Source organism: Nothoprocta perdicaria, unplaced genomic scaffold, assembly GCF_003342845.1.
Source record: "Nothoprocta perdicaria isolate Ctin4 unplaced genomic scaffold, notPer1 scaffold_175, whole genome shotgun sequence".
Classification (NCBI taxonomy): domain Eukaryota; kingdom Metazoa; phylum Chordata; class Aves; order Tinamiformes; family Tinamidae; genus Nothoprocta; species Nothoprocta perdicaria.
Genome location: NW_020454927.1, coordinates 1,571,357 through 1,594,494, shown reverse-complemented (window position 1 = coordinate 1,594,494; position 23,138 = coordinate 1,571,357). Strand labels below are relative to the sequence as shown.

At 39.8% G+C, this 23,138-nt stretch overlaps 1 protein-coding gene across 1 annotated transcript in view; it reads left to right on the top strand.

Annotated features, from left to right (window-relative positions):
- The window catches only part of PDE7A (phosphodiesterase 7A), a 41,545-nt gene that overhangs the window by 17,357 nt on the left and 1,050 nt on the right, over positions 1 to 23,138 (top strand). Inside the window, exons 3-12 of the mRNA XM_026036282.1 lie at positions 214 to 297; positions 9,912 to 10,063; positions 12,775 to 12,838; positions 14,795 to 14,890; positions 17,408 to 17,508; positions 18,714 to 18,845; positions 19,124 to 19,215; positions 19,819 to 19,963; positions 20,809 to 20,905; positions 21,947 to 22,027. Coding sequence (XP_025892067.1) covers positions 214 to 297; positions 9,912 to 10,063; positions 12,775 to 12,838; positions 14,795 to 14,890; positions 17,408 to 17,508; positions 18,714 to 18,845; positions 19,124 to 19,215; positions 19,819 to 19,963; positions 20,809 to 20,905; positions 21,947 to 22,027 — 1,044 coding nt within the window. The remainder of the gene's footprint in view (positions 1 to 213; positions 298 to 9,911; positions 10,064 to 12,774; positions 12,839 to 14,794; positions 14,891 to 17,407; positions 17,509 to 18,713; positions 18,846 to 19,123; positions 19,216 to 19,818; positions 19,964 to 20,808; positions 20,906 to 21,946; positions 22,028 to 23,138) is intronic.

Sequence of the window (23,138 nt, the reverse complement as noted above, 5' to 3'; positions counted from 1 at the left end):
AAAAAAAAAAGAGCATGCAATTGCAAGTTTAACGAGTCTTCAAACTTTGTTTTGAATTTCACCTTTAAAACAAAAAGCATTGAAATAGGCCTGTGGTTTGAGTAACCCTGCTCCGTTAAGTACCTGAATCTTTCCCCCTCCAGGCTGTGTTCATTTGCATTTTATCGCTGCCACTCTTCCACACTTGTATTTCACTCTTGACCCTGTTTCTAGGAGATGTGCGAGTAAGAAGTCGGGCAGGATTTGAAACAGAGAGAAGAGATTCTCATCCATACATTGATTTCCGTATTTTTCACTGTAAGTATTTAAAAGCAGATAAATGACAAATAAATACAGGCTTCCATTAATTTTAATTACCGAGCCTCTAAAAATAAATTCAGCTGCTTACGTAGCAAGACCGCTTTTATATTTCTTAGGAAATTCTTTCATGCTACTTAATTACCCAAAAATAGAACAGTAAAAAATCACTGCTATATATATATTTCTTTTTCTAAAAATAGAGTTTAAACTTTCCTTTCTAGAATTTAGGCCCGAGTCCCTATGGAAAAGAAGACTATTCTATATATACAGCTACTGCTGTGTGTACTGGAAGATGCAAGGAGCTGAGAGGAATACGTCCCTRCTTTTATAGAGCAGCAGGAGTATCTGCAGCAGGATGATGTTTGAAGGGAATTGCAATAGATTGCAGTATTCTTGACTAGATAATAAATCACTTAAGCTTTTGTTTACTCAAACATATAGTTAGGATTTAAACTGTTCAGAGGTCGAAAATCTAAAATAAAGATCTCAAGCCTTACATAAAGGATTTGTTGGATAATCTCACTTCTCTTTTCAATCCATATCTAGATTGTTAAAACTAAATATGCCAGTTCTACTTGTAATATAAATGCTGCAGAAACCACCGCACCTGAATATGCTGTAAAAGTGCAGGTATTTAAATCTAACTTTAGTGATACCGTTAACGCTCATGTAGTAAGCATCATCTTAGCATATCTGTACCAGCATTATTTGTATCAGTGCAATTCGGAGCACTCTGAATGCGATGTGCAAATGTAGAAAGAGGGTTTCATGGTAACAAGTGTGGTTGTTGTAAATACATTACGGATAAAAATGAGTGGCAGAAACTATGGTAATTAATATTCTTAAGTTATTCRTTTTGAAAGTAGATCATGACTTAAATGTAAATTTAAACTCTTCTTCAACAAGTTAGTTTCATTAAATAGGTGAGAAAACAAAGTTTGAAGAGTATGGTATACCGAATTTTTCAATAAAGGGGATAAGGATTCTATCTGTATGGCATTTTATGCTGACATGGGAAAAGTTTTTTGAGTGAAATATATGCATTGTAAATCAGTCATGTATGATATTATTGCCATTGTCAAATTAACTGTATTTTTGGTGGTACTCATCATGTTATTTCCATTCCGCTGGTTGTCCATTAGGCAAATGATGACTAAGAAGGAAGAGGATTTCTCACACCCTTCCTTCTTGCCTCTGCTTGTCTGGGCACAGGCACCGGCTTTCAGCAGCATCCACCGCGGTTTCTGATGACAGCAAAGAATGTTGCTAGGAGGCCCAGAAATTCCTCGGCTGCAGCTTTTCTCCCGAGTCAGCTCTGTGGCAGTTCCCGGAGCGGCTCTTGTTGCAGCCGTGTTGCCCTGGACCTCAGCACGGGCGCCAGTCGCCGTGTCGCTCCTTGGCCGTAGCCGCCTCCGAGGTGCCTTCCGAGCAGGCGAGGAATTCAAACCCTGCTCCCGCCCAACAGGAGAAGCCATAAACCTGAGGTTATCTAGTCACTTGCAGAAATGGTAAAAAGACAAACAAGCAGAAGGCCCTGCTTGAAACCTCCTTTCTTTCTCCACGCAATGCTAATGTAGCCCTGATAGGAGATTACTCGACTCTCTGAAGCAGAGGAGTTCTAGTGCTTTACAGGCTGGAGGAAGAGAGGAACTGTGGCACTCGGGCTTGACTCTGTTCTGGGAGGATTTTGCACAGAAAACCAAGTCACTGAAAAGCGTTCACCTGCAGGAGCAATAGGCAGCCAGGTCGCCGTGTCGCTGCCTGGAGCAAAACCTGCCCTGGGGCAGGCCTCTGCTGCAGAGCAGCAGCCGGGAGCTCCCGGTTTGCCCCGTGCCTCTCGGTGCTGAACATGAGCAGTGCGTGGACAGGCTCCCTTCATGGGGCTGTCAAGTTCTGCTGCAGCTTCCTCTGCCGTTGGCCAGCTTCAATGTGTGATTCTGAACATTTTGCCATGATCCTTACTTACTCGTTTCCAGCTAACTAATACATATTAAATACTGTTTGTTGTTCACGGTGTGGGAGCATTATTGTCCTTTTGTGTTTTGCTCAGCCAATTTGTTGTGTTACAGTCTTTTCTCTCAACAATGTCTTTGATGAACTTCATCGTCTTCCAGGAAGTCCAGCTCATAAACTTCTACCAAGTCCTTCAGTGTTTTATTAATAGATACTTAACTCAATGTTTTATTGATAGGTTTGAAGAGCAAATTATTTTAAAGGCTACTACTTTATTTTTGAACCCCCCCTTTTTTTTCCTGTGATAGAATAATTTATGTTTCACAATTCTGAATTTATTTCCAATTTTGATAGCTGTTRCCAACAACTCTAGTAAAGTGTGTTAACATCTAGTGCTTACTAGATGCTTACTCACTCCTGTTTCTTTTTAGGGATTGAGAGATGAATGTCTATATTTTTCTCCCATTTCTACATCTTCATTCTTGAATTCCTTGAGCACTGCATGAAAATTCAAGTTTCTGAATTAGTTAGAAATGTTCCCACCATCAGCTTTTTTAAAAATAAGGTTTTTAAATGATTATTGGAAAAAAGTGTCTTTTTAGGATGTTTTACTGCTATTGAGAGGTTATCAGCAGTGTCTGTTGTTATTACATATATGCTTAAACAAACAAATCTCCTGTTGATTAGGTTTGGGAAGATTTGCAAACATGCAAAAACAAAAGGATATGTAATGTCCCCCTTCACACACTCTTCCATCTGGAAACAAGTTGAGCTGAAATGTCCCGTGTAACATACKCAAGTGTGTTACAGTGAGGAAATGAAGGCAGAATATCCTGAAATTAAGAACTAAAGAATGACAAAATTTGGGGATGTGTCTAGTGAATATTAATACTTTCAAGCTTGTTGTCTTTTAAGGAGAAGTTGCTGGATATGGAACTGTATAAAAACACCCCTGTAAGACCTGTGGGGAGGAAGCTTTTTTTGCCTTTCCTGTTGTGCCTGCAGCAGAATAGATAAGGGCTTGCCAGAAGGCTTTGGGCTTTCATGAGCTTCTAAACATACCTACTGCATGGTGGGGATGTTGCCAACACGCAGGGCTCTGCTTTCTGTGTTACAGGTATCCAAGTATGTTACATCTGTGAGTTAAAACATGTGAGGTGAGAAAGGGGTTTTGAGTCAATCAGTGCACAGTTATCAGTAAGCATTTAGGGATGATTCTGGTTTAGATGGAATTGGTGCAACACACAGTGCAGAGCTTCCTAGKGGAGAGAAAATTACCTGGTAGGAAGTTCTTTGAGGAAGGGTTTTTTGCTTTCTCTCCTTTCCTCCCTGGTTATGTATGGAGCCTTTCTGCAGGAGAGGAGGGGAGAAAAGTCGAGTTAGGTGACTTTCTTCGGTGGTGGATTCATTTTGAGTCCAAGTTTGGGGTGTCTTTGTGTAAGAGCACCCAAATGTGCTTGTGAAGATGCCCTCTAGAGGCTGGGATAAAATAAATGTGATCCAGGTGAAGCTGGATGCGCTGTTTTGTTTCAATAAAACAGAGGACTGACCTAGGAGAATCTCTTCTAACCAAAGCCTTAACTGCCTTTCTTTCTGTTCAGCAGTCTATTGTAAAGAAATCTGAATTTCAGAAGGCATAAAATTATGCAAGAAGATTTTTTTGATCACACAATCACTGTGTGGTCAGGCACTGAAAGAAGTGTTCATTTCCCCCTGAGGATTCCGGTGAAGGTGAAAAGTTTGCACTGAGTTCCCTAAAAGCTGCCCTTTTGGTGAAGGGCGTGCTCTGAATTTGTCATCTAATTGTGCCTAATCTGGATTATTAAAATAATTTTCCTCCTCCAAAGGAGAGAAATTTTGGCTTGTGTTTCATGCAGTCATATGTGGGGAAGTCACAAAAGGCTGTTCACAGAAAATGTTATAAATATAGCTCCGACCAAAAAAAAACCCCACAGCTGAGCTAAACTTGAAGGGAAAATATTCTTGTGCTTCGTTAAGTAAGATTGYAGGGCTAAATCTTTCAATTAAGAGTGTAATTAAGAATTATATTTCTATATAATAATAATAATTATGTAATTTCTATTTAATAATAATTCTATAGAAGAATTCTATTTCTATATAATTCTTCTATTTAGGAATATATATATATTGCTTAGTGAGATGATTTTTTTTTTTGGTACAAACGTCTTTTCACATTTCTCTCAAACAGTATGTGTGGTTTGCAGTCTTGCACTGGTGCTGCAGTTCATTGCACTGAGGTAACTTTATGGAAGAAGATGCTCTGTTTTTCTTTTCTTTTTTTGTTTAATTTCTTCCGAACCTCTCAAATGTCGTCTTCTTCAAGGTGATTTCTAAGGGTTTTTTTTTTTTTTTTTTTTTTTTTTTTTTTTTTTTTTAAATAATACCTAAAGCACGTGAACCTTCTTTTTTGTTTTCACCTGTGTTCATGGTTACTGGATTTACTGCTCATAATTGTACAGCCCTGTAAAGGATCTTCTGGAGATCTTCAGAATCCCCTTTCACTCAATCCTCTGCCCCATGCTCTAGGTGACCCTCTGTGTGCAGGGGATTGGACTAGATGACCTCTAAAGGTCTCTTCCAACCTTAACCATTCTGTGATTCTGTGAATTCCTCTCTTTCTGGGGAGGAAATGGGCAGAAGGGATTACTTGGTGGTTTTCTAATTCCATCATCATAGGAGTGGAGAATTGTAGGACACCCAAGAACTGTGTTTCTGGAAGACATGACAAGTAAAACTCCAGTGACGATCTGTGATATTACCCTTGCTTTGGGTAAAAGAGTTGCTGAACTGTTCCCGTCACGTACTTTAAGAGCATCCATCTCTTGACTCAAAATGGAGAGACTTCAGGATAATCCATTTTTACGAGGAATAGGCCTGTGTTGTGATGTTGTTCCTCTAAATATTCAGCTTTGGTAGAGTTTCTTAGTTCAGACCGTGCGGTTGCCAGCTGCACGTGCACTTTGCCTGGCACGTGGTGCCCAAGAAAGGAGGCAGGGAGGCGAGGGCCGTGGTTCGGAGAATCGGCAGCACAAAGTTGTGGGGTGGCCAGTGCTACACAGCCTGAACCCTCTCAAACCACCCTGAAGTGCGAATCACAGAAGTGAAGAACTTTTGAAGAAGAGCCAAGTAGCAAAACTCCTAAAATCTTTTTTTTTTTTTTTTTTTTAATATGCATTAATAGACTACATTTCCAAATAGTTTTAATGGAAATTAGAATGCTTATAGGTCCCTCTAGTGGTCTGAAGTGGAAGAAAACTTAGAAACATTACGAACGTTGAAATTGCTCATAAATACAAAATGATTTGTATGCTGAATGCCATTGAAATACAACTTYAGTACTGAATATTTCTTTCAAATCTGCGTATTTAGAAGTGATGGGAAGTTTCTAATATTACTCCAGTTTTGATGGTAATACCTGTTGCATGAAAAAGATGACAAAAAATTTTTAAGCAAATGTGTAGTTGGCTTGTTACAGAAAGTTTGTAAGGAATTATTCTTATGAAAAGAAAAAGGATTCCTTTTGGTTTGTTTTCCTTTTTTTTTTTTAGAAGAGAAACAACTCCTCTGGTGGACTTGTGCACCTTAAACTTCTGTTGTCAGTTCAATTATACGATAAGAAAGGTCCATCCTCTCAAAAATTCTTTTCTTCTTTTTTTTTTTTTTTAAATTTATTAGCAATGATATCTAAGATCCTCAGCTAAGCACTTTCTATTCATGATGCTGATAACATCAAATAACTTCTGTCATGGCTAAATTCCTATTTACCTTTTTGAGGGAAGAAATGCAAGATAAAGTTCTTATCCTGGGTAGCCTTGTCCTGAGCAGGAACCACAGGAGGTTGATGGCTGAAGGGTTTAACTAGGGTTTGAGTGTTTTATAATTAGAAAAAAAATCGTTCTTCCTTCCATTATAATTTTTACTATATAAGAGGTGAAATACATTACAAATTCTGAAAATATATCAGTATTTCATAGAAAATGCTTCTATAGGCAATGCTTTTGAACCTTTTCCCCCTATATTTTGTATTTTTATTTGTGTGTGAGAAAATTAGGAAAATTAGGTGTTTAATATCCCTGTACAATGTAATAATATTGTTTACCTTTAGCTTTTCCTGAATTACAATACACGTAAGAGTGGGAGACTGYTAGAAGAGATTAAAATAGAATTTAAATAGGTTGCCTTAAAACAACTTTTTGTTCTTTTATTTTCTTGGTGTTTGTGTATAACAATCAAAATAACTGGGATTTTTAAACAGAAGTATTCCTTTTTTTCTTTTATTTTAGAGAGAGACTTTTTGGCTTTTATCAGATTCTCATTTAAGATGATTAGAAACCAGAATATAACCATTTTAATAAAAAATAATTTGGAAGTTAGAAATACATTGGCTGATGTAGGGAGCGACTTTAAGTAGGGAGCAAAGCATTAACAAAGCAAGGGTGCCCTAGTGGAGCTGTTGCTTTGGAGGCRCAAAGATCTGCAGTTTGTCTTTGAATCCTTATGTCCCAGCCACTTCCAAGTCTTGCAGCCTCCTCCTTAACATTTTCAACATCCTTTAATCCCGTTTTTTATGAGCATAAAATGTTATTATGTATTTTAGTTTAAGGGCTTTTAGTTTGCCCTTAAACTGTCCAACACTTGAGTGTGTGGTTGGTTTTGCGCATTATAAAGGCATTTAGCACATTGAAAGCTCCAAGTAAAGTGAAGGGCATTGGGGGAAAAAAAATGTGAAGCAATCTGGTCTGAGCAAACGCAGTGCCCTCGTTACCTCAGTCCTGTGGGAATCCAGGACAGCAGCTTGTTTTTGGTGGGGTCTCTGAAATTCGGATCAAGTTTCTCGAGCCTCGATAGCAGAGGCTACGCAGACATCATCTTATTAATGGTGTATGTAAAGGGAAGAAGCTTTCCTCCTTGCCAGGAGGCRGAGGGTTAGGGGTTAGTTAGGGTTAGTGCTTTCCAGGGGCCTTGTGTGGTTGGCACCCCGGAGCTCGGGCTTGCTCCTTCCCCTCCTCCTGCCCCTGAGGAAACCTGTCGGCCTGGCCCGTGTGGCGGCAGCTTACGAAGCTCCCCCTTTGCAAGCTCCCTTTTCTTTTTCAGCCTTCTYCTTAAATTAATTGCCTGTCAAACCTCCACATCTGACTCACCTATCTTGAGTTGTCCTTAGCATATATTTATCTGTTATAAGAGAATAATCCCCTTCAGGATTGCTGTAGTCTGCCTGAGTCAGGTGTTCTGCAATTGCAGGGCTCTCTGAACATCTCTTGTCTCCTTTGGAAGTTATGCTAATCATTGCAGATCTGAATGACAAGACAGTTTGGCCAAGCTGTTATTACTGCCACGCAAACGCGGGATGTATATGTGAAATAAATAGTCATAGCTGCATTGGCGGCCAGAAAGCTGGAATGAAGGAGGCTTTGTTCTTGCTTGTTTCTATTACACCAGCTGCTACAGGACTGTTTTTTTAACCTGCAGGAGAAAAAGAAGGATTGCTGTGTAAGGGAAGTAGGTTCTGAACTGCACAAATGGATGATCTCTCTTTTTTTTTTTTTTTTTTTTTTTTTGGATGTCTTGTTAGTATATTATAAAGCAAAGCAGTAAAGTAAAACAGAACTAGACTTCCAGTAACCACACTTCTCTGTTGAGAGCCTTGCTTGCGAAATCTGTGGAGGGCCTAAACACTCTGAGATTTAGCAGCATGACAGTGGAAATAGCTTCTTGTAACTATAGGTTTGTAAAAGACTAGTTACGATCAAGAAAGACTTCTTATATTCTGAAGACTGATAGTTTCTCCTACTAATATGTTTTATTTGCTGAGATTTAGAATCTGGATTTTGTATTTGAACTTGGGGACAGCTTAGGTCTCTTCTGTTATTTCATTTTGATCTTCTGTTATTTCATTTTGAACCCTCAGGGTCTTCAGGAGAAGTGTCCTTAGTTGTGATGACTTAGACAAAAAAGTACCACGGCTGAAGTTGTCCGTGTTTCTTCTTGGAGGTGGATGGGACCTTGGATATCTTAGTATACTGCCCGATGAGTTTCAGGCATGTCTGAAAAATGACTCCAATTTTGGCAATATTATTTCTGTTTTTACAGACTGCTAAAGTGGAATGTCACTGCATTTTATTTGGTGTTGTATGTTACTGTAACTGATCTCCATGCTATTCAAAGACATTTTATTAGCATAGACTGGAACCAGGTGTATTAATGAGAAGGTGTAAAGCAGCAAGGTGGAAACCTTTGCCAGAGTGGGAATGGTGAATTTTCCTCTTGGCTGATGTGGAACTACACTGCTCTTACTGGAAGTCACTGAACTTGTTGATTCAGGTGATTAGTAAGCTGTTTACTGAGGGCACAGTTGTGGAATGAGGTGTGCACTGAGTGTCTCTTCAGTGGTCTGTGAAGGGCCAGACCCAGGGCACTGGGCTAAGAATCAGAGCTGCGGTGCCCTGCGGACTCTGTCTCCTGCTCTGCCTCTGCTGCCAGCCTTACAGCCAGCTTGTAAAGGTTAAAAACTTCGTTCATTCCCAAACTGCCCTTTTCTAGGGTGCAATCAACTTTTTGGATTAGCTCTATTTGCAGCAAAACAGAGTCTRCTTGGGTAAAGTAATGGACTAGTATGTAATCTAAACTAGGCAATTAGTTTTTAAGTGGCTTAGCAATTAAAGACCATAGCTTTTGCTTTTAAAAATCAGTCTTATTTCACCTGTGTTTAATACATCTTGTTCACAGAAGAGTGAGAGGTCTGTATAGCAGAGTGGGGCTCATGCTGGTTTTAAGGGTATGTATTTTTGGTTAAAAGCATGGATGTACCAGCTTCCATGAGCATGAATAATGCCTTCACTCTGYTTTATGTAACACTGTTTAGGCAAAGTGATGAAATATCGAGATTATTAACTGTCAGTTGCAGACAATTGCTGTTGAGAGCCTAACAGATGAAAATATAAAATTGTAAGCTACAGGCAGTCCTCTGAAACTTACACTGGTTAACTTACTGAAGGTGAACTAAAATATTTGGACTATTCTTTGTGAAAAAGCTAARAACTTTTGTATTGATTTTACTGTACTGAGAAAAGGAATTACAGATAATGACAACATAAATGCGAGGCTTTTTTCTGCAGTTAGGAGGAAAATTATCTGCAAAAGCACTTAAATCATGTGAGGGTTTTTGAAATTTTGCCAGCGCCTTTTAAACTCCGTATACAAGTTATTTGTTGATGTTCAAAACATTCTTGTAACTCCTGTATGAATTCTCTGTTGCTTCTGTGTGTGATTAGCCAGGAACATGGGTTGAATATATGCCCAGGAAAGCATTTTTCCCCCAAGAACCTGTTTGCAATACTGTGTGTTATACAACTTCCATTGTAATTATGTCATAATGATAACAGCGTTCAATCGAAGAATRTTTTATTTGTATTTTACACATCTATTTTTCTTCACTTGAAGCTTAAATAAGTTTTTATTTATAAGCCATGGCTAAGTGTATTTTATTAATCAAGATCTCTGTTGCTGATACATTTGATTCACCAATATTGAAATAGGTAAAATAAATAAAAATTTACAGGTTGTTTCTTTTACCAGGTTTCTTTGAGCAGCTCTTTAAACTGTTACCTTTGAATATTTATTTTCTTATTTTTTTCCAGCAAATTCTGAAATTGAAGTATCTGTTTCTGCGAGAAATGTCAGAAGATTGCTTAGTTTCCAGCGATACCTGAGATCTTCCCGTTTTTTCCGTGGTATCACTGTTCCAAATTCTTCAAATATTTTAGATGATGATTACAATGGACAAGCAAAGGTTTGTTGTTTGGGTTTTTTTTTTTCCTTCTTAAATATTCAGTAGCATACATTTATTTCGTGGTGAGAAATATTTAGTGTAAGCAGATGTAAATTTTGTGTATTTTTTTTATATTTGTGTATATGTGTGTGTGAGTGTATGTACATGTATATAGACACACACAAATATATATAACATATAAATATGTATAAATATAACACATATATATATTTGAAATAATCCTTCTCTGAAGGTGATTTCTAGCAAATTCTGTCCCTTCCCCTCAAGGCTGTTGGGATGATCTTTAGGGCTGATGTGGTGGCACTTTCTAGAAGAGGAAAGCACAGCAGCTGTAACCTAGCTGTGCTGCAGGTCAAGTGTTGGACAGAGCTGGGACAGTCCTGGGAAGATGGGCAGTACTGAAAGAGCTGTTACTGGGATGCACTGCTGGCTGCCAGGGAACTGAGGATGGGTAGTGCTGAGGTGGAATCAGCAGGAAATGTTCCCAGGGATCAACTTTTCATGATCCCAAAGACTGTTTCTTGATACTGACTGCGAGTATGATCAGGCTACAGGATAGGGAGAACCTGAGATTGAGGAGGATGGAACTMAAAATATATTTGTAATTTCACAATAGCAGGATCTTGTTAATGCAGTTTAGTTCTTCTGGTAACTCTGAATTCTCTAGTTTCTCTGAGCATGTGGAGGACAGGAAGGTGATCAGGAGCTGTCAGCATGGATTCACCAACAGCCAAACTGAAAGCCGCCTGTGGTGGCATGACTGGATGGATGGATGAGGGGAGAGCAGTGGATGGTGTCTACCCTGACTTCAGCAAGGCCGTTGACACTGTCTCCCATAACACCCGCATAGGCAAGCTCAGGAAGAATTGGTCAGATGAGTGGCCAGTGAGATGGATTGAGAACTGGCTGAAAGGCAGAGCTCACAGGGTGGTGCTCAGTGGCACAGCTGGAGGCTTCTAGCTACTGGTGTCCCCCTGGGGATAGTACTGGGTCTGATCTTACTCAATGTCTTCATCAATGACCTGGATGAAGGGGGATAGTCCTCCCTCTGCACRCTGGCTGGAGACTGCGCTGATTTTTAGAGGGACCTGGACAGGCTGGAGAGATGGGTGGAGAGGACCTCCATGAAGCTCAACAAAGGCAAGTGCAGGGTCCTGCTCCCAGGGAGGAATAACCTCATGCTCAAGCACAGGCTGGGGACTGACCTGCTGAAGGGCAGCTCTGCAGAGAATGTAGAAATCCTGGTTGACAACAAGACGACCGTGAGGCAGCAGTGTGCCAGGAAGGGCAATGGTAGCCTGGGGTGCATCAGGAGGAGTTTTGCCAGCAGGTTGAGGGAGGTGATCCCCACTGCTCTACTAAGGTCTGGTGAGGCCGTATCTGGAGTATTGTAGGCAGTTCTGGGCACCCCTATCCAAGAGGGACAAGGAGCTGCTGGAGAGACTTCAGCAAAGGACTACAAAGTTGATTAGAGGACTGGAGCATCTGTCCAGTGAGGAGAGTCTGAGAGAGCTGGGCCTATTTATTCTGAAGGAGAGAAGACTGAGAGAAGATCTTTGATATCAGTGTGTGCAACTGCCTTAAGGGAGGGTGTCGAGAGGATGGGCCAGCCGCTTTTCAGTAGTGGCCAGTGACAGGACAAGAGGCAACAGCCACAAACTGAAGCTTGGGAAATTCTACCTGAATTAGAGAAAGAACTGCTTGACTATGAGGGTGACAGGGCACTGGAACAGGCAGAGAGGTTGTGGAGTCTCCTTCTCTGGAGATCTTCCAGACCCGTCTGGACGTGATCCTGTTCAGCGTGGTCAAGGTGACCCTGYATGCGCAAGGGGGTTTGGGCTAGATCTCCAAAGATCTCTTCCAGCCTTAATCCTTCTGTGATTCTGAGAGTTCTAGTGGCTGGTGGAGAAAAGCTAAAACCTGGTAACTGGGTCACCAAACAACTCTACCTATCTGTGAAGAAGGCAAGTACTTATTGCCAAACATGTTGGAGAGGTCGTTCTGATAGAGGAAGAGGAGGAGTAGCAAAGATTACCACTGGTTAATCCCTAGTGAGGCCTAGGATGTTGTTTGTGGTTCTCATTCTTCAAGTCTGTAGAGAGATAAGTTCATGTGGAGCAACTGCAAAGTGCAAGTTGGATGAGGTGGAGAGTGAGGAGCTGGTTTCTCTAGAAGGAATTAAAAGCTTSTCTTATTTGTATAGTAAAGCGTCTAGATTTTTTGCTTTTGTATATGCAAAAAGGGAAAGAGAAGTTAGGATAAGAGGCAAAATATAAATTCACCATATGTTCTTTCTGTTTTTATCTAATTTAAAAGAATTAGATAACATGTAATGGAAAATAGTTGCAATTCAATGTGCAATTACAATATCAATATCAAAGTAGTTGAAAACAATTTTACATCTCACTACTAATAAGAAATTGCCTAAGTGATAACAGGAAAATCTCGAACTTCTTTGCATAGTACTGTCAAGTCACTTCTCATATTTTGATTTCTAAAACTAATTTTAAATTTAAAAATCTTGAAATTTAAAATGAAATTGTAGCTCTTGACTTTTAGGCAAGCTTAATAATTCTTTTAAAGCTGATTTTTTTATACGTAGAAGTTTTAATACTTGCATCTGTCACTGAAATGTGTAATAGTCCTCTGGGCTGAGGGCAGATATAAATATACTAAGAAAAAAAGGTTACAACTTTTTTGTTTYCTTTCAGTGTATGCTGGAGAAGGTTGGAAATTGGAATTTTGATATCTTTCTTTTCGATAGACTGACAAATGGTAAGTTTACTTCTGCTATTTCATAGATTTTCCTTTTGCTATTTCATACATTTATTTCTTTTAGCGCAATGGGATGTATCTGCTGCCCTTGTGTTGTGGCGTGTGAATGCTTGTTTGTTGTTGTGAAGTCTTTAAATTCTAGTTTGCCTGTCCACTCTGTTAAAATGCCACTGCTGTTGGTACTGGTGATAGTCATTAATGAGCATAACAGCACCATCCTATACTTTCTAGGTTGCTGTTTCTTTTTTTCTTTTTTTTTTTTTTTTAATTTATTACTGTTACAAGATTGTAAGTATTAATTTTGATATAAATTAATAAACAAATTTGCTAATATAATGGTTAAAAAGATACAGAAGGCTGTTAATGTGTCTGTGTCCAAAGTGTCTGTTATACTGAACAGTGAGCAGAAAAAGAAGAGAGATGTGTAAACGTGCTGGCAGGTAGCGAGGCTGCTGTAGGACGGGGGTCTGTTTTATACTGCAGTAGGTGGCCGAGCAGACGGAGCTCGGAGTGGGAGCCGAGCGGGAAGCTGCTCCGGGGGTGGTGGCTGCGAGCAGAGAGGCCGCTGGAGCCCATACAGCRGGCAGAAAGAAACAGCAGTGAAGTCCAGAAGTGATAATAGCCCCCAAGGATTTGTCCTCCTTGTCCTTGTCTTGCCTGATGTGTCGAAGGGGTGCTTGGCTTAGCCTGGTGTAACGGTGAAGTCCTGGCAGTTTGATCTGAGGCAGAAGAGGGTTAGGCAAAATGCGCACAAGAAGGATTTTTACAAGTGCCAGATCAGGTAGGTAATGGAAATATTTTAGAGTGGTTAAAACAGAATCAAAAAAGGCTATTGGCCAAGGTAAGGTGCGTAAGAATGGCTTATTTCAGATTGGTTTGTCAGCTGGGAGTAATCTGAAATCATCCTTTTTGTATGAGATTTTCTGAACCCTCTAAATGTACGTGTATTTTTAATATGTTTTAGTTACTGTCAGCACAACTTCTCTTATGGAAGCCTTTCTTTACCATCATCTTTGCATCCAGTCGTAGCTATTGGAGGAGAACGTGTTAAGCAGACAGCTTTGTCCTTAAATTCTTTGTGTGGAGAACGCTGTGTGTGGAACTGCTCCGTGAGCTGCCCGGTATCAGGCTGTAGGAAGGGAGCTGCTGATGAAACATTGGAAGAATTGTTTCTTTTAGTGCTTGGCAAATACTTAAAGGCTGACAATAAGTGACAATATGGGGCAGAAATTTTTGTCTCTTGGGACCTCAGTTCTGTGGTAGGTGCTTCAAAKCCTGCTAAATAAAGACTGTCACAGTAAATGTCCCAAAACTAGGTAATCTCTCACTGCATGTTGATTGCAGTGTGTTTCATTTGCAATGTATTTCCTTCTGCCTCTTGCAATCTCAGAATAAGAAAAAATGTGATTGTAATATTAGAGCTACCAGTATGCAAAATATAATGTAATCTTTTAATAGTACTAAATTCCTAGAAAATACAATGTTTTCCCTTCAGTTTCCAGTGAAATAAGAAATATGTGGCAAAATGCATGATGAAATTTTGAGAGAACATATGTACGATTTACAGTGATTGACAGTATTTGTTAGCATTTTTTTTCTTTGCCTGATTATTTTTCTATTTCTCTTCAAGCTGCATGTGGATTTATAAAAATTAAGATGTGATATAGCAAAATGTTTGAGTTCTGTCTGTATCAGGTTTGCATGTTGTAGCGTGGGGCGTTTAGATATTGAGTAACGTTTCCATCCTGTCGGTCAGTGCACAATACTGAGGACTTCTAGAGGAGGCAGTTGATGGAATCAAAATATATGATAAATTTCAAATTATTTATCATAARTTTTTATAGAGAAATTTACTTGTATGATGTTTGTGGCTATTTTGTTTTTGAAATACATTTCTTACCAAGGGTAACTGATGTSATGACTTGCAATGAATTAGAATTTTCATCTTATTTTTAGGAAACAGTCTAGTCAGCTTAACCTTCCATCTGTTTAATCTTCATGGACTAATTGAACACTTCCAGTTAGATACGATGAAACTTCGTAGATTTTTGGGTAAATACCGCTTTTTATTATGGTGAATATTGATGCTTATTAATGAAGTTGTTAATGAAAGTGCTGGTTAGAGTTTAGCAATATGGGTTGAAGCTACGAATGCAGATGATGCAGGCATTTAAAGTGTATTGTTTGGGACAAAATCTCTCAGATGTTTCTGTGAGTGTAGAAGCCTTCATATTAAATCCCAAAATCCAAATGCCAGAAAGATATTAACAAGCTTAGTAGTTTCTCAGCAGGTGCTGTATTATCTTTATATAAACCTAAATCATCAGGAATGTATGTGAATTCCTTCCTGTGATTATGAGAGGGGGAAAGAATAGTTGTTTCCTTGTTTTGATTTTTCAGTTCAGTTTTAGCAAATTCAGTGTTTGTTTGGGAACGGGTAAAGATAACCGTTTCCTGACTGTAATGATTGTGCTGCCTTGGTCATATTGAACRGTGCCAATTCGATGCTGCATCTCGCTTGTCCAGGCTCCTGCACAAATATTCACTGCCCTCTAGGCAAGCTCCCTCCACAGCTGGAGGGAAGAATGTTTGGACCTGTATCCATGAAACCATTTTATGGGAAAAGCTGTAAATGCAGTGGGATATATGCAAACCAAAAGGTGCGGTCGCTTGACACCTGGTAGAGCTCTCTGCACCCAGGTACCTGCCGTGGGCCCCCATGGGATGAGACCCTCATTCCGGGCTCCTGTGACTCTGCCTTTGTTCACATTCTGTGGAGGAGGAGGAGGAGGAGGATGCTAATTCTGAACTGAGCCAGGAAACAAGCTTTTTTTCCCCCCAATGGCAGGCTTTCACAGTTGCAGAGGAAAAAAAAATATTATATCTATATAATTAAAAAATATATGTATATATATGTATAATAAAAATATTATATGTATATTGTAAAATATGTATATGTATTATGTAATTATTTTTTGTTGTTGTTGTTATAAAGACTGTTACTTAGCAGAGGAGAAATGATGCTGAGATGTTCAGAGGGCTTTTCTCCTCTTCCAAGTGAGAGGACTCTCTTGTTTTCACCACTGAGTCCTTTCTGCTTTAGAAATTTAGTCAGGTTCCCTGTGCTGTGCTTCATGTTATTTGAAAGCCTTGATAAGCACTGGAAGATGCAATCTGATTTTAGGCTGTATGTTTTCATCCCACTATWTTTTGCTTTGTCTTTTTGCTTATCTCCTGGTTAACTGAAATCCAGCAAAGAGGGTATTTGACATGAAAGTCCTGTTAGGAATAACTGGATTGGATTGCTAGCTGTCAAAAGATAACACAACTCTAGAAGCTCTAAGCCACTAAGATAAGATTAGGTTGATGAAAAAGACAAAACTTTAATCTGGAATTGGCCACAGAGCCTTCTGCTTAACAGCAGTATAAAAGCATTTATTCACCTTTACACATCTATTCAGTTAAGAAAGCAAATGCTGCTGCTTAGCATAAGCTTAAATCATCCTCTTCTTTTGATACATTTTCTACCTGGTCCAAAGTAATCTGATGACCAAGTCCAGAGGAGTAGGATGGCTCAAATGGCCCTTACAGCCACATGGAGGTCACTACTAGTCTGAGAACTGCTGGAGTCTTTTTTCTTTCTTTCTTCTGCAAAGGGGGCTGTGGATTGTTTGAATGAGTGGGGCTGGTAGATGGGCTGCATTCGGCTAGGAAGCTGTTCTTCGAAGGTTTGCTCTGAATAGCAGGTTTTGTTTTGTTTTATCAGGCAGAACTCTCCAGTGTAGAACATYCTTGGATTGCTCTGCTTCACATCTTCTTCCCTCCTTCCTTTAAAATCTTACAGTTCTTTTACCCCATGCAGCCTAATTTCTATGGATGCCCCTTGAGACATTTAACCTGTACTGAAGGATGGCCAAGAGGTTGGGGGATAGAGGAGGAAAGGGAGGAAGCAGAGAAGAGAAATCTCAGGGTGGTTAGACAGACCACCATCTAAAAGAGGTTCTTTTTTAAATTGCATATAGGCCTAAGTTTGCTTGAGTATAAGTATCAGAAGAAGCCCCAGCTGTGTAGAGGTGGCCTCCCCTGACCACTCTCCTGAAGGGGAAAGAAAAGCTCTTCATGTGGCAGTAAAGCAGTGCCTGCTCCCTCTGGCCCTGTCTGTTTCCAAGGCAGGCAGCATGGTGTGAAGTCATCCTGATGTTCTGCTAAATAGTGTCATCTTCATTTTGTATTCCAGGGTGCCTCACCATTCAGGCAGGCCAGCCTAGCAAAGGGAACCTTTCCTGGGAAAAAGTTCTCCAAGTCARAGAATCTCAAATTATACATTGACTTCAAGTTGTATAAATTTTGCTCTGAGATACCTTTTACATAGAATTGTTTTCGTTTAGAAAATACTGTTTCTTCATATAAAGACGTTTTGTACCGAGGTGTCAAGTTTATCAACTTTGACACTTTCATTTGTGCATAACTTGTGATATTGCATAATATTTCTGTGCCTAGGAAGGACGTATAAAATGGCACTTGAAAAAAATGCTTATTTAAATTTGGAAATTTGTTATTTTCCTGCAGTTATGGTTCAAGAAGATTATCACAGTCAAAACCCTTACCATAATGCAGTTCATGCTGCTGATGTGACTCAGGCCATGCACTGTTACTTACAAGAACCTAAGGTAAGGGAGCGTCCTCAGTTTTACACTGCATGTCAATTTAGAAATGTGCGTGTTTATTTTTGTGAAAGCATACGTGATTTGTGTGTGCACAGACCACACACAGTACAGTGTGCACATGCACACACATGCACAGTTCCTACAGAAAAGCAACTCCCCTCCAGCTTGGAGACCACTGGACCGGCGGGAACGGTTGCACCCCTGCTGCTCCGGTGTCTCCACGCTGGGCACCAGCCTCTTACCTGCTTCCCTGGCCTGGTGGTGGCTTTCGTGTTCCTCYTTTGGAACCACACTAGGGAATTAGGTAGGGAACATCCTAGGGAACCTCACTGCAGCTCCCTAACACACCACCATGCCCAAAGACAAATGTGGACGTTTATTGCAGCCTAGGTCAGAGATAGCAGTAGTAAACAATGGTTTTAGTGGGATTTTTTTTCCCCCCCAGAAACTGCCATTTCCCTTGCTTTGTTCATCTTTGGTGTCAGTGGATGTGTGTCAAAGGCACGGTGTAGCAAAGCGTCAAGAACATCTTTTCCCTTCCCTGCGAGGGCACCGCGGGTGCCCTGCCCGCAGGCTGCTGGGTGGGAGCCTTGGGCCGGCAGGACCATCCGCTCAGGGTCAGCAAGGAGGCCTGGCATGTGCTGGGTAAAAATCTCCCAACCAGGAGGAAAAAACCTAGAATAAGGAAAACAAGGCCAGGCGGTTACACACTTGGTTAATCAACATGCATGTTTCTTGGAAATAGGAGCTGYTGGTTTATGCAGATCTTGGCCTCTTCAGTTCCTTCCCCACTAGATTTAGAAATAAGGCTTTGAAGAAGAGTAGAAGGCAGTTCTGAACAGGTCTCGGAGTTCCTAGAACTTTACTTTCTTCCTTTTAAAAATAAAAGTTTTTGTATTGTTTAAGCTATGTTCTCTGTATTCAAGGTAGAATCTTGCTATTGTAAATGAGATGGAGGGCTAATTTTAAGAATTCAGTGTTTTGCAGGATCTTACAAGGAGCACTTCGTTGTAAGATCCTGCAGAGCACTTGTAAGCACTTGTAAGATCTTTATAAGCACTTCCACTTACCAGACAGAAAGTAGCGTGTTCTGTGGTTAAATCATGTCATTCATAAAGAATAATGCTTAAGCCAGTGTTGGAATGCCTGCAGTTTTTTAGGGGCACACTTCTATCACTAACAGAGTGACATTTGTTACTATCTTGCAGCTTTCCCAATCTTTAACTCCATGGGATGTTCTGCTCAGTTTAATTGCAGCCGCCACACATGATCTGGATCACCCAGGCGTTAACCAACCTTTCCTAATTAAAACCAACCATTACCTAGCAACTTTATATAAGGTAAGTAGGAAATCAGTTGCTTTGTTGGAACTAGATTTGTGCATGAGGACTATAGAAAAAAAGGTAATATCTGTATCTAGTTGTAGGTTTGAACCTCGAGATGGTTTCCATAGTACTGGGATAGAATCCGTGCCAGCTGATGAAGTGTTCTTAGTTTTTGAGTTATTATTTAAATATCTTATTTTGAAAAACTGTATGGCACAGCCCTTAGTTTTAGCTCCCTTGTTTGAAAAATCCTATTGATTGATTGATACCTCTACTATTATTTTCATTTGCAGAATACCTCAGTATTAGAGAACCATCACTGGAGATCAGCAGTAGGGTTGTTGAGAGAATCTGGCTTATTTGCACATATGTCATTAGAAAACAGGTATGTTTATACAGCGTTGCGTAGATTAGTTCAAGGCCCAAGTTAGCTGACAGCTTTTCACAACAACTTAACTTACTGCATGGCAATTCCTAGTTATATTTTGTATTCAAATGTATTTTAAGAGTTCATTGATACCACATTGCTAGAGCAGTGCACAGTGCAGTCTACTTGGAAAATGGCATTTACTGTGAGCACTTTGAAGATGTGTATTCATAGAGTCAAGCACCTGCTTAGATGGAACTTGGCAGCCTTTTCCAATTCTGTAACCTTAATGCAATTTAAAAATTAAAAAATTAAAATATAGTCTTTTCATCTACCTTAACTATAAACAAACGGTAAATAATGACTTTGTTTTTAAAAAGTGAGGAAAACCCCTCTTTTAGTCTTCCTGAAAGCTGCTTATGAAATGTCTCAGTATTTCAATAAATGTTGTACAACATTTTCGAAGAAAGTTTAGGAGGAATCCCCTGAGAATGCTGATCAGAAAGCCATTATGACTTGCATGAGTTTAATGCTGAGCATGTTATAAAGATTTGTTAATCTAGTGCTGCTTGTTTTTCTTAATTTTCATGCTTTTGRAATGTTTGGTATCACTAATTTCAGGCAGCTGATGGAAAGTCAGATAGGTGATCTCATTCTTGCCACAGACATCAGCCAGCAAAATGAGTATCTGTCCATGTTTCGATCTCACTTGGACAGAGGAGACCTATGTTTAGAGGATGCAAACCATCGTCACTTCATTTTACAGGTGACTTTCTTTTTGTAACACTTTTGAAAACATCTTTTTAGCTTCAAAAATAATTTGCTTAGAATGCTAAATACTTCTCTGAGGCTGTCTTCAGTTTCTGAAGTGAAAATGTCTTTTTCTACTTCTGACAATAGGGATTGTTCCCTGCATTTCTGTYCCTCCTCCCTGACTCCCCAGCACTTGTCCCAAGTGACGCCATGTTCTGGTGGGGCTGGTAACTTAGAGCTACCAAAACAAGGAGGGATTTCTTTCTGAGACAGGGTTAGTTGTTCTGATGCCTCCAGTGGAGTCTCAGAACCAGGAAATGCTTCATCAGAACATAGTTCAGGAGAGAAAGTATTACAGTTTAGTAATACTCAAGGGTTTCTTTTTACTGTACTGGGAAAAGATTTAGTAACTTTGGGAAAYAAAAGCCTTGAGAAAGTCTGCTAGAGTTCACAGAAATTTATATTATTAGGCTCCTTAAAGAGTTAAACAGTATCATAAGATSCTGTTTGCTTATTTCTGATTAGTTTGACATTTCCTTTTCTGAATTTATTATTGTCTTCTGAACTAGTGAATAAAATCAGTGAATCACTGACTTGGTGAATACAGTGCCCCTGAATTTTTTTTCTTTTTTTTACTGAATTTCCATATTACTCAGAGCTGATCAGGAGACGTGATAGTTTCCTGAGCTGTTTTTCTTTTTAATATAATACAAAACATAATTTCAGAGGAAAGTACTGGTAGGTAGGTTTGTTGTTCCCAAAACTTTAAGTGATCTGCTGTCAGGGAGTAAATAAAGATGTTTCTTTTGGATAGAAAGAAGCAAGTCAGGTGACCTAACACTGTGTTAACCTTGCTAGATGGCTTTGAAGTGTGCTGATATTTGTAATCCCTGTCGGACCTGGGAGCTGAGTAAGCAGTGGAGTGAGAAAGTAACGGAGGAATTCTTCCATCAAGGCAAGTAAAGAGTGCAAGTACTCTCATCTGTTAAGAGATATGTATATACCTTGTGAAAAGAGCAATCATGAGTCATAACTGCTTGCAGTTAAAGGGGTTATACTTAGGACTAATAGAGATTTACAAGGCAGGATGTGGGATATTTACTTTTAGTGGTGGGATTCCTTGCAGAGGGGTGGTGGTGCTGGCACTGATGAAGAGTCTGTGCAGCATCTGAATCCAGCGTGGTGGATTTGATAGATCCCTCAGCCTGACTAGGCCTTCAGATGGGCAATTAACTTCTTATTTACCTAGGGGGTTCCAGTAAATTCTGAAACACTCCTTCATACTCTTGTTCTTTCACCTCTATTCAAGCAAAATCCATTTTGAGAGCTTAGGGCAGTTTGTAATATTTTTATTTTAAAGACAATGTCTTAACAACGGCATTTAGTCAGAGGAGAACTTACTTGTGGAGTTGCCACTTCATGGTGAAATAGGAAATTACAGGATGATCGGGCAGTTAGAAAGCTCCGACATGAATTACATGCTAATCACTGATTTGAGAAACATTAATTTGTGCATAGGTGTGAGATAAGTGGAGAACATMGTCTATGCAGTGCTGATAGTGTGAAGTTTATTATTCAGTATCAACAATGTACAAGCAGAGCAGCAAATACCTACCTGCCATGAGAAACTTTTGAAGGATCAGTTGTTCCCTTCYGTGTTACTCGAGAGTAAACCTTAAATTGCTGTAGAAATGAGAAATTAGGAGTTACTGTAAGGAAGTGTGTTAATACTCTGGAAGGCTGTGATTGATGTTGTCCTTGCCAATAGTTGCCAGTCCCATGGAAAACACACAGAGCTGCCACTCTCACTGACAGAGCTGTTGGTTTCTTGGGAGGGCAGAGGAGGGTAAATTGTTGTCYCCTGCACAATCCCACCCTTGTTCCATGGCCAGGGATCCAAATGCTCTGCGAAGGTGCCGATGTGGGTCGGAAAACCGTCCTCTGTGAGCACTGGGGCTCGGCCCCCTGACAGTGCCTTGTGCTTCTCTTCTTTCAGGGGACATTGAGAAAAAATACCACCTGGGCGTCAGTCCRCTCTGTGATCGACAGACAGAAACCATTGCCAACATCCAGATTGGTAACTGCGCTTCAGTTTGTTTTACTGCATTTCTTTCGGGATGCAATTTGAAAAATAGGGAAAAAGTATTTTACGTATATTTCCTTGAGCTTGTACCTAGTTTGTCTTTATTAGACAGTGCTTAACTGTGCAAAGAACAGTCTTTCTTTGCTGTAGCTGTTTCCCCTTGGCTATGAAAGGTGCTGCACTGACAGTGGTGCGGCTGAAGGCTCTCACCAGACGGGAATGGGAATCCAGTGTGTAACTTTTCCCGTGCTCCCGCTCAGTACTTGCCTCATCCAGACTGGCCCTGCTGGGAAGAGGGGGCGTCTTCCTTCCCCTCAGTCTCTGGGGTCTTTTGTAATGAACTCGACAAAAAATGGATTCTGGATGATTTTAGCTTTCTGGAATGCCAGTGTTCATATTAAATGCAGCCCAAAAACGGGGCTGGGGCAGAGACTTGGTGCAGGACCATGAGTTACCATTGTAGTATCTTCTGCTTTTTGCTCACTTGAGTTGGATTTACACCAGGTCAAGGGGTGATTATTATTTACTAGATATTTTTTAACACTTTTTTTTGCATATAAATTAATGGGCCTGAATTTAAAAAGAAAAAAAATTAACCTCCTACATAGTATGAATTAATGTTACTTCAACTTAATCTGAACAGATGAGATTTTTTTGTTTCTATCAGCTGCACCGTTTTAAATTAGAAGCTGTTAATCATACATTTTTGTAATTGACAGCTTAAAGCAAGCATGGTTTTGATAGTTTTACCATTGAATTCAGTTCACAGAAACAGAATTTATAAATAAGCGAACTCCCACACGTGTGCACGCATGCTCTTATATAAAAGACTATAAAGATTTTAAAAGGGACTAGCTTGTCAGATTTTTTTTCAGTACTTTTAATGAGCATAAAATTGTGAAACAATCTCTATTTTTGTTTTGCCTGCGTAATATAGTTCAGCCAATGTTGGGTAATTTGTTACGAAATCTTTTAGACGTTTAGGTTTTCTAGACTCCTTTGGCCTTGTTCCTTGATTCTTTCCCCCTCGATCCCCAGCACTTCCCTTCCTTTGTTGGTTGTTCTGAAGTGAAGGGTGTTAGTGTATGACCAGTATAATGCCGCT